Source organism: Manacus vitellinus, unplaced genomic scaffold (assembly GCF_001715985.3).
Source record: "Manacus vitellinus isolate BGI_N305 unplaced genomic scaffold, ASM171598v3 scaffold_16_pilon, whole genome shotgun sequence".
NCBI lineage: Eukaryota > Metazoa > Chordata > Aves > Passeriformes > Pipridae > Manacus > Manacus vitellinus.
The window spans coordinates 15,897,333-15,908,886 of NW_021939189.1; the positions used below are offsets into that span (position 1 = coordinate 15,897,333).

The 11,554-nt window shown below is 52.3% G+C and overlaps 2 protein-coding genes across 2 annotated transcripts; both read left to right on the forward strand.

Moving 5' to 3' along the window:
* Positions 1-2,255: 2,255 nt before the first annotated feature.
* On the forward strand, positions 2,256-4,931 carry B2M (beta-2-microglobulin). The gene is made up of 4 exons (XM_018069522.3): positions 2,256-2,334; positions 2,501-2,779; positions 3,233-3,268; positions 4,478-4,931. The coding sequence occupies exons 1-3, from the start codon at positions 2,262-2,264 to the stop codon at positions 3,244-3,246; spliced, it is 366 nt and encodes a 121-aa protein (XP_017925011.3). The 5' UTR covers positions 2,256-2,261; the 3' UTR covers positions 3,247-3,268; positions 4,478-4,931.
* Positions 4,932-6,721: 1,790 nt separating this feature from the next.
* TERB2 (telomere repeat binding bouquet formation protein 2) lies at positions 6,722-11,453 on the forward strand. Its single transcript, XM_025894829.2, has 7 exons — positions 6,722-6,785; positions 7,534-7,615; positions 8,826-8,971; positions 9,977-10,035; positions 10,799-10,887; positions 11,000-11,088; positions 11,163-11,453. Exons 1-7 carry the CDS (start codon positions 6,722-6,724, stop codon positions 11,306-11,308), a joined length of 675 nt encoding a protein of 224 aa, XP_025750614.2. The 3' UTR covers positions 11,309-11,453.
* Positions 11,454-11,554: the final 101 nt, after the last annotated feature.

Below are 11,554 nucleotides of genomic sequence, written 5' to 3' on the forward strand. Positions count from 1 at the left end.
GTACAGCATGGCGGCCCCCAGCCGAGCCCTGCGCATGCCCCCGCGACTGGCGTGGATGAGGATGAAGCCGAGGGATGAGGATGAGGAGGGTGAGGTTTAGTGACCCCACCTGCGGCCCTCGGGGCACAGAACATCCCAACTCGGTTTTTCCCACTGCTCCCGTTGTTCCCTGCCTGCCACTGTGTTCTCCAAGCTGATACCCCTCTGAGGAGTTATGGAAACCCAGTTGGATGTGGTCTCTCCGGCTGGAAGCACCCTGGAGATGTACAGATGTGGACTTGAAAGCACAGGGGTCAACGCTAACATTGTGAATCATTGAGTCCTGCCAAGCACAGCGGAGTGCCCTCATTTCCCCCCCTCCCCCAAGTGCTGGGAGCACCTCAATCATGTCACCCACTCCCAAATAATTCTGTCTGCCAGTAAAAGCAGAAATGCTCTAAAAGAGGAAGATTTGGCTGCTCTGACCAAATCACCGCAGCCTTTTCGAGACATTATGTGGAAAAGAGTTGCGGTTCAGCTTCTCTTTACAGGGAAAGTCTGACGAATGTCACTGGTTGCAGTGGAGTCGTTGCCAGGGATTCACATCCCAAAAGGCAGGGAAAGGATCCGCATCCTTCCCTCAGCTCTTTGTACGATCAGTCCTCTCTGAGCCAAGGCAATTGCCCATCTGAGCAGGGTCAGACTTGCCTGTGGGTCAGGCTGGACCAGGGTGGTGACTCCCAATGCAGTGACCTCGATGGCAGCTCTGTCACCATTACAGCCCTTAGACATCTCAGGCTGGAGCCCTGAGATCCCTGATAAGGTTCTGGCGGAAGCTGCTCTGCTTATCTCAGTGAAAACACTGAGTGTTTTCAGCTACGTGGCTGCTTTGCCACTCACCGGGCAGCCAACAGACCCAGCAGGGCCTGGGCCAGTGGGGATTGATAACAAATGTTTTCAGGATTTTCCTTTGCTTGTCCTCTCCTGATTTACCTGCTGCCTTTGGGATGTTCTCCATAAGTGCTGCATTTGTTTAATTTACGTTTTACTGAGATGTATTAAGAAAGCAAATCCTAAAGGGCCCAGTGTTAGAGGACCCCTATAATGCTGCTGTTTCCTCCCCACTGGTAATGACTTTCCTTTCTTTTCCCTTTTTTTCCCCTTTCCAAGCAATGTTACCAGACTGCTCGGCAGCATTCCCAGCCAAGGCATCAGAAAACCTGGTTCTTTGGCCTTGGGGTTCTCGTGCTTGATGTCAGGGAGTCTGTGCTGCATCAAACAACAGTAAATCCCTAATCCCAGAGCTGCTGGACTGAGACATTCCACACAGGCCTCCAGGGAGGTTCAGAAAGGAAGGAGGATGAGCTGTGCCAGCGTAGGCTGTTGGCATAATACGATCCCTGGATGCAAAGTTTTCTGCAAGAGGTGGGTTTTACCCTCATTTAGGTTGGAAAAGCCATCTAAGACCATCGAGTCCAACCATGCCCCCAGCACTGCCAAACCACCACTAACCCATGTCCCCAGGTGCGACATCCACACAACTTTTAAACCTTTCCAGGGATGGGGACTCCACCCCTGCCCTAGGCAGCCTCTGCCAGGGCTGGACAGCCCGTTCAGGGAAGAAGTTTTTGGTCATATTCAACTTATACCTCCCCTAGTGCAACTTGAGGTCATTTTCTCTTGTCCTGTCCCTTGTTCCCTGGGAGCAGAGCCTGACTCCCTCTGGCTTCACCCTGCTGTCAGGGAGTTGCAGAGAGTGAGAAGGTCCCCCCTGAGCCTCCTTTTCTCCAGGTTGAGCCCCCCCAGCTCCCTCAGCCACTCGTGGTGCTCCAGACCCTTCCGCAGCTCTGTTCTCTCCTCTGGACATGCTCCAGCCCCTCAATGTCCTTCTCGTCACGAGGGGCCCAGAACTGACCCCAGGACTGGAGGTGTGACCTCAGCAGTGCCCAGTACAGGGGGGTGATCACTACCCTGGGCCTGTGGCCACACTGTGGCAGGTACAAGTCAGGTGCCAGTGCCCCCCCGGGCCCACGTCCAGCCCCTGGTGACCGGCGCCCCCCGGGCTCCCGCCCCAACGCAGAAACGAAAGCGAAAGCGCACAGGCCGCTCTGCCCGCAGTGCGCAGGCGCGCAGATGGCTCGCACAACCTCGGCTCTCCCTCTCTGCCCGGAGACTGATGACGCAACAGGCGCTCCGCACTTCGATTGGCCGCGGGTTTCCGAGGGTATAAAAGGCGGCGCGCGAGTAGCGCGGGACAGTCGGTGCCGCGGGGAAACTCTGCAATGGAGCGGAGCGTCCTGGGGTTCGCGGCTCTGGTGCTGCTGGCCCTGCTCGGCCCGGGGGACGCTGCCGATCGTGAGTGCCGGCGACAGCGTGAAGGGTCCTGCGAGGGGCAGGGAGGGCGAGGGGCTGGGGGGCCCAGGTCTCGGGGAGTCCGGTCACCGTGTCGGGGTGGGTGGGTGCACCAACGCGATGCCCAGCGTAGCCCCGCTTCTCACACCGCCCTCGCCCCCCTCTCCAGAGCCGCCGAAGGTCGAAGTCTACGCCCGTACACGCACCGAGGAGGGACAGGCGAACATCCTCCACTGCTTCATCACTGGATTTCACCCACCCAAGATCAAGGTGGAACTCCTGAAGAACGGCGAGCCCATGACCGGCGTCCAGTATGGGGACTTGTCCTTCAACGAGAAGTGGCAGTTCCAGCGCCTGGTCTACGTGCCCTTCACCCCTACGAGGGGTGACATCTTTGCTTGCAGGGTGGAGCATTCCACCATGCCGGAGCCGAGGATCTACCGATGGGGTACGCTCTGCCCTGCCTTCTTCCTCCAGCTTCAGTTTGTGTGCTGGAGCTCGTTAGTTTATATCCATGGTGTCTCTCTTCTTCTTTCTGGGAAGCAGGGTGTTATAGCAGGGTGGGTTTTGAAGGTCTTGTGTTAGAGATGGAAAGTTAACTCGGTTTCAGCTGTAAAGGCTGTTAAACATATCCATGAGGGATTCAGGGGGGGAGTGCCTTGATGTTGACTGCAGGGATTTGGTGGTGCTGTGTTGTCCAATATCGGTGAACTCACCTAGATGAGTCACACAGTGATTTGGGCTTTACCTTCAGAATATAAAGGACACAGCGGTGGGAACTGTGGTGGCGACCCAGCCGAGGGCAGATCTCTGGTTACACCCAGTAGGGGTGGGCTTGTGGGTACTCGGGAGGGGGTGCCATTTGCCCCAAAGCCTAACGTTCCACCCTTCTTCCCTGCAGAACCAGACTTCTGAGCTGTGTCTGGGGTAATCCATGGTGAGTTATGCTGATGCTGCTTTCTGTGCTGATAAGGGGAATGTGGACCCATTTCCGTACAGGGGAGAGTGTGTAACTTGCAGAGCTGAGGAACAGAAGCAACCATCCCCAAAAAGCAGATGATGGTACTGCTGATTTGGGGCACGGGACTCTCCCCACACTCCTTCTACCCACTATTTTGGCCTGTTCTTGGCCATCCCTTGCCTACAGGAGTCTAAAAAAAGGAGACCCTTGGAGAAAACCTTCCATGTCTTTGCTGTGTCTGCCAAGTACCATTGAGAGTTGTCACACGTCCTCTAATACTTGTTCAGGCCCCACAGTTCCACTTCCTCTCTGGGGAGGAGGCAGTTGCTGTGCCTGGAGACCCATGCCTTTGGGGAACCAGGCTGGTTGACCCTGTGGCAGACAGGCAGCACAATGTGGCATTTGTGAAGCACAAACTGGAAGCAGTTTTGGATTTATTACCAGTGTCTCAGAGTTCGAGGGTTCCGTGTTCTTCAGATTATATTCTTGTAACTGATGTGGATTTCGCAACAGGGAAGTTCCAATTCAACCCTTGATCGGAAGAAAACAGAAGATATGTGTCTCAGCTGACGTAACACGCTGGCTGAAACGACTTAGATAAGTGCCCTGGTAGAGGCTGGATAATGATTAACTGTGCCCAGGACGAGCCTTGGCAGGACCTCACTTGAAATGCCCCTACTCTTGTAGAGCTCTACAAAGTTGTATATGGCCACTCAATCTGGTTTGTTGCTTGCTTTTGGGCAGCGGGGAGGGGAACCTGGCCTCAGGGCAGGGTCTGAGATGTGCTGTGCCCAAGTGGCATCATGGCTTAGGTTGGTGGGACATCAGCCTGGAGGTCACCGATGGTGATGGATGCCAGCCTTGGCTGGAGGTGGGACATGGGCAACTTCACTGGAGTCTGGTGACAAGGATTTACTGAGCTGGGGTGGAGGAGCTGAGAGCAGGATAAGCTGCCTGGGGTGGAGAACAAGGATCCTCTTGACTTGTTGAACTCTGAACCCCACCAAGGAAGGGACAGAAAAGCAGTTTCTGCAGGAGTTTTATCTCACCAGAAGGTGGGTCTGTGTCTGCAGCTGAGATGCTGCAGTCAAGAGTGCTCTTGAGGAAACCATTTTTGACTCCTAAAATAATTATAGTTGAAGCTGTGACCAGAGTGATTGATGTCCATCTCCTCTCTCTATGCAGGTCTGAAAAATTCTTCTTGCAAATCAAAGTCTTCTCAAACTTGTGTCCAGTCTTCATCATAACCACAAGAGTGATTATCTTGCTTCAAGGAATTCTTTAATAATGCTTGTCAAAATATCTTTTGCATGAAGCAAAAAGGGAGCTCTGGAGGCTTTTTGAACATGTAGCTATAAATGCCTACATTGCTGCTTAAAAACAATTTTAGCTCTAAAGTGCTCAAAATTGAACAGGATTTTTATCTTAATAAAATTGTAGCCATTTAAATGTTTTTTTTCAGAATCATTGGACAACCTGAGCTAATTTCAAGGGCTCCAGTGGCCACTGGGTTGTGAGTGAATCTGGAGCCTGGTGGCCTTGGTGCTCAGTTGTGCTTTTTTATCCTACTGAGAAGGTGTAAAAACACTTTTCCATCAATAGAAAAAAAGAATTAAAGATTTTTTTGGTTAATGTGGTATCTGCCTGGTTAGAGGCTCCTGTGCGGCTCCGAAGGGAAGGAATAAGGTTTAAAAAAAGGGTTTAAGAAACCTTGGGGATGTGGGGCGGGACGCGGAGTGAGGGGCAGGGAATGGTGCCCACTCCAAGGGGGAGAACTGCAGATCATGCATCTTGGGGTGTGGGGTGTAAAGCTGAGCCTGGGCAAAGTGTGCATCAGCAAACTTCAGTTCTGTTTTTCTGTTCTCTGTGGCTGACCCTGCGGAGAAGAGCAATTGAGGGCCAGTTATCTGTCATATCATGGGGGGTTGATGCCAGTACCCAAAACCGGTGCTATTCCCATCACCCTGCTTTTATTTTCTGAAGAAATCAGTGTGATTGCTTGAGGAGTGTTGGAGTGAGGTGAATCTGACCAGTGTGGATCTTGTGTATGTGAACAAGGGGCCCTGGAGCCACAGGGGGTTGCACATCTCGTCTTGATATATTAAGATTTGCTGTGATGCAGAACACCCACTTGAGATTTTTGAGGGATCTTGTTCTGTAGGTTTTTTTCATTATAACTGCATTCCAGCATCTGAGTGGGAGGTTGCTGGGATGCAGGGCCTGGTTATGGTGATCCATTTGGGCTCATCAGAGTGTTCAAAACAAAACCAAGAGAGGTGAGGTGGTCACAACTGGGTGGTCATATACAGGGCTTGTCACCCAGCATGGGACAGCAGGACCTACCAGAGCCACCACACAGGGGACTGGCCAGGGACTGTGCCAGTCCCAGCAGTGGTCCTTGTGTGGGAGAAGATGGTCTGGGAAGGAGGAAAAGCTTTGGACTTCTCCCCCAGACACCCCTGCAGAACAGCTCAGTCTGCTGCGTGAGCCCAAGGAGCTGTAGAGCACGTTCTGGGCTCCTTCTGTATCACAAAGGGCCACCAACGTGCTTTCCACCACCTTGGCTCCACCTTTACTATCCTCAAGAGCATTAGAGAGTAATGGCTGGGTTGCCCCTCCACCAGGAAATCTTCGTCCTAATTGGTAGACAAGTGGAATCAACTGCGGAAGCTGAAGACACTGTGGAGGCAATGTGGGACAACCCATCTCCAAAGAATGTGTTAGCATCTTCCCACACTGGGGAAGTCTTTGCCCTCATTGCATGTCTGGCATTTTTCTGGTCTTACTTAGGAAATGTTTTGATGGTTTACTGAAAAATCCCCTCTCTGTGGGAGAACAACACATGGCCATCCTAGAGGCTGATCTGGATTTCAGTATCTGGAAACACCTTCTCTGTTTTATCCAGCATCCTTGGGGTTCCAAGATATGTCACTGGTAGTTCCCAGCCAGACCAGATATCCTGAGAGATATCTTGGGAAGTTTGAAGCATGAAACAAGCCTTGTTTTTGCCTTATAAAATGCAAGCAAATCTGCTGCAAGCCAGCTGTTTCCTGAGTAAACAAAATAAGTGTGGTTTTGGGAGAAAAACTTCTAGAACAACGTAGGATCCACAGGGCTCGAGTCCAGCTCCTGGCCCTGCACGGGACGCCCCAACAATCCCACCCTGTGCCCGAGGGCGTTGTCCAAACGCTCCTTGAGATCTGATAGGTTTGGGGCCGTGACCGCTGCCCTGGAGAGCCTGTTCAGTGCCCGACCACCCTCTGGGGGAAGAATTTTTCCCTGATATCCAGCCTAAACTTCCCCTGGCACAGCTCCATGACGTTTCCTCCCCCCGTCCCCCCGCCGGGGTTTCCCGCCACTGTCGCCTCTCAGGCTCCTCCCGCCTCCCCTCAGGGCTGTCTCGCCTCCCCTCAGGGCTGTCCCGCCGCGATGTTCCGAGGCCGCCGTGCCTGGTTCTCGCAGAGCGTCAGCCCCGGCCCGCGGGGGCTCTGGGGTGAGGGGAACCGGCGGCGGAAAACCCCGGAGGGACTCCCGGCGGCATCGAGCCGGCAGGAGCCAGCGGGGGGATGGAGAGGGGAACACTGCCCTGTCACCCCTCAGTGGGGCGGAACAGCGTGGGGAGGCACAGCCCCGTCACCTCTCAGGGACTGAGGAGGGGGGGCACAGCCCGGTCACCCCTTGATGAGGGCACAGCCCCATCAGCCCTCGGCAGGGCAGAGCAGGAGGGGTACAGTCTTGTCACCTCTCAATGGGGATGAGGAGGGGGGCACAGCTTCATCACCCCTCAGTGGGGCAGAGCAGTAGGCACACAACTCTGCCACCCATCAGTGGGGATGAGGGTGGGGAGGGGGATGACCTCATCACCCCTTGGTGGGGGTACAGCCTCAGCAGCCTCAGTGGGGATGAGAGGGGAACACAGCCCCGTCACCCCTCATTAATGGCACAGCAGTGGAGCCACAGCCCTGTCACCCCTCGGTGGGTCTGAGCCCCCCACAGCAGGCAGAGCATGGGTTTGGTCAGCTCCACCTGTACCAGCGCAGCCCATGGTGCTCCCACACTGAGGAAAAGCCCTGAACCCTCAGTGGGGCAGTGGGAGTCCCACAGCCATGGCAGGGCCACCACAGCTCCCACTACAGGCCCCATCCCTGCGGCCCCACAACCAGACATCCCCATTACAGGTCATCCCGAAGTGGGAACCCTCTGGGATGCCCACCCTCCCCTCACCCCCTGTCCCCCCACAGTGGCCGGCGGAGGGGCACTGACCGACTGGCTGGATGCCGAGTACCTCTTCAGCAGCGATGCCACCCACCCCGACACACGCAGGTGGGTGATGGAAGCATTTGTCTGTGGCTTTAATGTATTTAGTGGGAAGTATTTCCTGGATACTGACATCCTATAAAAGTCAGTGGGGTGTTTTTAAAGTCTTGGTACAGATCTGCCGGGGTTTTACTGCCTGGTGGAGTCGGGAAACTCACATCCATGCTACACTGTAAGCAGACAGAACAGAAAAAAACCATCCATGTGTTGAGCTGGGCTTAACTCTGATATAAATGACACTAATTGTACTTGTTTCTCACTGCCTGTGAATTATCTGCTGGAAAAACAGGGTCTAAAACAGAGGTGACACCACCCCCAAGGAAGGAACCCAGAGGTAAAAAGCTGGTGTGAGTTAACTCTGAAAGGAACCATGGGGTAAAAATGGCTGGGAAAGGGCAGAAATGCTTAATATAAAAGATTAGAGAGTTCCAGAACATTTGTACAAATGTAGGGAAAGACTTCTCACTTCCTCAATATAAGTGAATATTATTTACTGTCATGTAAATATATTTATGGTAAAAGGTGCTGCGATGCTTCCAGCAGGCTTTGCTAGGCTGGATTAAGCAGCTTCTTTTTAATACACCAATGCTTAGAACTGGCTTAGATTTCTGGAATCCTTCAGCCACCTGCTCGAGCTGTGCAAGAGGGGAATCCTGAGAAACCCGGAATAACAACATTCCTTCTGCCACACTTCCTGCCTGACTGCACTGTTCCCCCAGGGGAATTATATATAACTATATATTGTGTAAATATGTATAAAATACATATTCAATCTATGTACTTAGATAATTTCTTGGGGAAAATGTAATCATTATCCATACCGTTAAACCCAGCAAACAAGATTTAGTTCCCCTCTAAGGAGGACGGTGAGGACTTGAGCACCCTCCACCCACCATTCTTCGCTCAGCTGTGTGAGCAGGGACCAGCGGGGAGAAGAATAAATAAAGGAAAGTCATGGTTTTGCCCTCCCTAAAGGAGTTTCACCTCAGGAGCAGAGTGGGGCCACTTAATCCCTACAAATATGCTTACCCAGTCCATGGTCTCCTTCCTTCAGGCTGCTGGCAGCTGGAATCCCATAGATAGAAAATCACAGAAAATTGCTTTTGGCAAAAATATCAGAGCAGGCTGGTTTTAATGACAGCATCCCTCTAAACTTTCTGGTTTTGGTTTGTTTCCAGGTTCACCTTTGGAAACCAGCTCTCTTTTTCTCTTCCAGCATACACGAGAGCCTCAGATACTTGGAGGGCAGAGCCACAGTCTTTCACTCCTGTTACCTCTCTGCATGTGAGCGTGCTGGCGCCACGGAGAAGCCTTCGGTGGTTCTGGGCCACTTCGTCCTGCCCCCTGCCTGCCTGCAAGAAGGTCAGGGGAAAAAAAAAATCCATCTGGGTTTTCCCGCCAGGGGATTTCCCCATGAGCTCAGCCTTCTTGCAAACCAGGACCATCAGTTACTTCTCTGCAGGGAGGGAATTTACTTCTGCTCTAGTGGCTCTTCCTCCCCGGAGGCAGCTTATGCTCCATCTATTATGATAGAATCACAGAATGGCTTGGGGTTAGAAGGGACCTTAAAGCTCATCTCATTCCACCCTCTGCCACTGGCAGGGACACCTTCCACTAGACCAGGTTGCTCCAAGCCCTGTCCAACATGGTTTTAGGCACTTCCAGGGTTGGGACAGCCATAGCTTCTCTGGGCAACCTGTGCCAGGGCTTCACCACTCTCACAGTGAAAAATTTCTGCTGAATTTCTAATCTCAGACTACCCTTTAGCAGCTTAAGGCCATTCCCCAGTCCCTCCAGGCACTTGTTCCAAGTCCCTCTCCAGCTCTCTTGGAGCCTCTTTAGGCACTGGAAGGGGCTCTCAGGCCTCCCCGGAGCCTTCTCTTCTCCAGCTGAACACCCCCAGCTCTCCCAGCCTGGCTCCAGAGCAGAGGGGCTCCAGCCCTTGGAGCATCTCTGTGGCCCCATCTGGACTCACTCCAGCAGCTCCATGTCCTTCTGATGTTGGACCCCAGAGCTGGAAGCAGCATTGCAGGTGGGGTCTCACCTGAGGGGGCAGAATCTCCCCCCTCCTCTGCTTCCCACACTGTGGGATCAGCCCAGGGCACGGGGGGTTTCTCAGTGCCAGCTCACATGGCCGAGGCATATCCAGCTCCTCCTCCACCAACACCCCCAAGTCCTTCTCCTCAGGGCTGTGCTCAGTCCATTCCCCCAGCCTGGATTTGTGCTTGGAATTGCCCTCGCCCAGAGGCAGGACCCTACACTTCGGCCTTGTTGTCCTCGGAGGCACCTGCAGGGCCTTGCTCAGGCAGCAAGGCCACAGTCCCATTATTTGATGCTCTCAGTCATTTGTTTTGTTGTTCTTGGCAGAAATCAGAAGGAAAATCGGCTGTTTTATTTGGGAGCAGGTGGATGTCCTTGAAGAAAAGGTAAGACGAGAAGTTCATATTACAGGTGTGGCTTAAAAAAATAAGGGTTGTATCAACTCCAGGGAGCCTGGTTTTCATCCCAGACCCTCAGCCCACACACAGGATCAAGTCTCGTATAAACAGCTGGAGGCACAGCAACCACAAAATTATGGGAGTTTTTAATACTCCATAAAGTCAACAACAAAACCTCTACCCTGGATTTCCAGAGGGTTGACTTTGGTCTATTCAGGACACCAGCTTGGAAAGTCCCTTGGAGAGCTGACCTTAAAAACAAAGGGACTGATGAAAGCTGGACATTCTTTAAGATGGCCCTGGCTGAGCAGGGAGCTTTCACAGGAACTTAGGGGAAAAAAAGGAGGGTGTGTCATCTTGGGAAAAAGGAACACTCAGAAAGTGTTTAAGGAAGTAGTTAGATTAGATCAGGCAGAAAGAACATTAGAGGCGAAAACTCAGTTATAACAAAAGGAGGGCCAAGGAAAACCTTGCTCAGACAGATGCCAACTCACCATTCCGGGGACACTGATTGCCACAGGCAGAGCTCAACCCTTTGCTGCAGCATTTTCCCCTCTCATTTGTGCCCCCTCTCCTTTCAAAGCAACTTCCCAGCACTTTTGAAGCGAAAATGTGCTTAGACCTAAAATTAATCTCTAAATTACACCTGAAATCACAAGCCCTAACAATTCCATTCCTGGAGCATTTCCCAGGTGCTCTGGGGGGGGACCAAGGGCACCATTTTAACTCAACCCTGTGCTGATTTTCACAGCCCAACGGAAATCCAACAGAGGAAGCGGAGGCGGTAAGAAATGGCTGTGAGGAAGAACCTGAGGGGGAAGCGCTAGACCTGGATAAGAGGTATTTTCCCACCCTGGATGGTGGATTTTGGACACCCCCCCCCCAAATTCCAAGCGATCCCAGTGCACAGGAACTAACACACAGAATGTTTTTTGCCCCCACCCTGATACAGCAGCGAAGAAACAGGCTCTGAAGCACCTTCCCAGGGGGAATTTCCATACCGTGCCCTCCAGAAATACCCAATGAATAACATGGTGACAGGTAAATACACCTGGAAAAGCCTGTGGATGGAGGGGGGGAGCAGGGACCCCAGTGAGCCTGTTTTCCCTGCACAGGCTACACCTCCTCCCGGGACATGAAGAAATATGAAGGGGAGCTCCACGACTTCATCCCCGGCACGTCAGGCTACACAGCCTACTGGGTTCAAACCAAAATTAGCATTTACTGTGAGAGGAAGACCAAAATGAAGAGGAAATTGTAATGCATAAGTGGCTGGAGCAGCAAAAACTTCCCTATTTAAGAGCTGCCAGAGAGGATTTATAAATTATCCGACTGCAGCTCAACATGTTCAATGTGTATTCAAACACTTGTTAAATTTACCGCAAATATTTCAAGTAACTACCTAAATTTCACAACAAACACAAATACAGACATTTCTCTCCAAAACACAAATCTTTTGTCGTTTTATTCCTACCAGGAGGGGGGTTTAAGCTATGGCTGTGAACAG

Excerpts from the sequence above, each read along its gene's own strand:
- B2M (XM_018069522.3), top strand. The coding sequence starts at position 2,262 with ATGGAGCGGAGCGTCCTGGGGTTCGCGGCTCTGGTGCTGCTGGCCCTG. Across the intron at positions 2,335-2,500 it reads CCCGGGGGACGCTGCCGATC|AGCCGCCGAAGGTCGAAGTC; the intron begins GTGAGTGCCGGC and ends CCCCCTCTCCAG.
- TERB2 (XM_025894829.2), top strand. The coding sequence starts at position 6,722 with ATGTTCCGAGGCCGCCGTGCCTGGTTCTCGCAGAGCGTCAGCCCCGGC. Across the intron at positions 8,972-9,976 it reads CCCTGCCTGCCTGCAAGAAG|AAATCAGAAGGAAAATCGGC; the intron begins GTCAGGGGAAAA and ends TGTTCTTGGCAG. Across the intron at positions 10,888-10,999 it reads GCGCTAGACCTGGATAAGAG|CAGCGAAGAAACAGGCTCTG; the intron begins GTATTTTCCCAC and ends ACCCTGATACAG.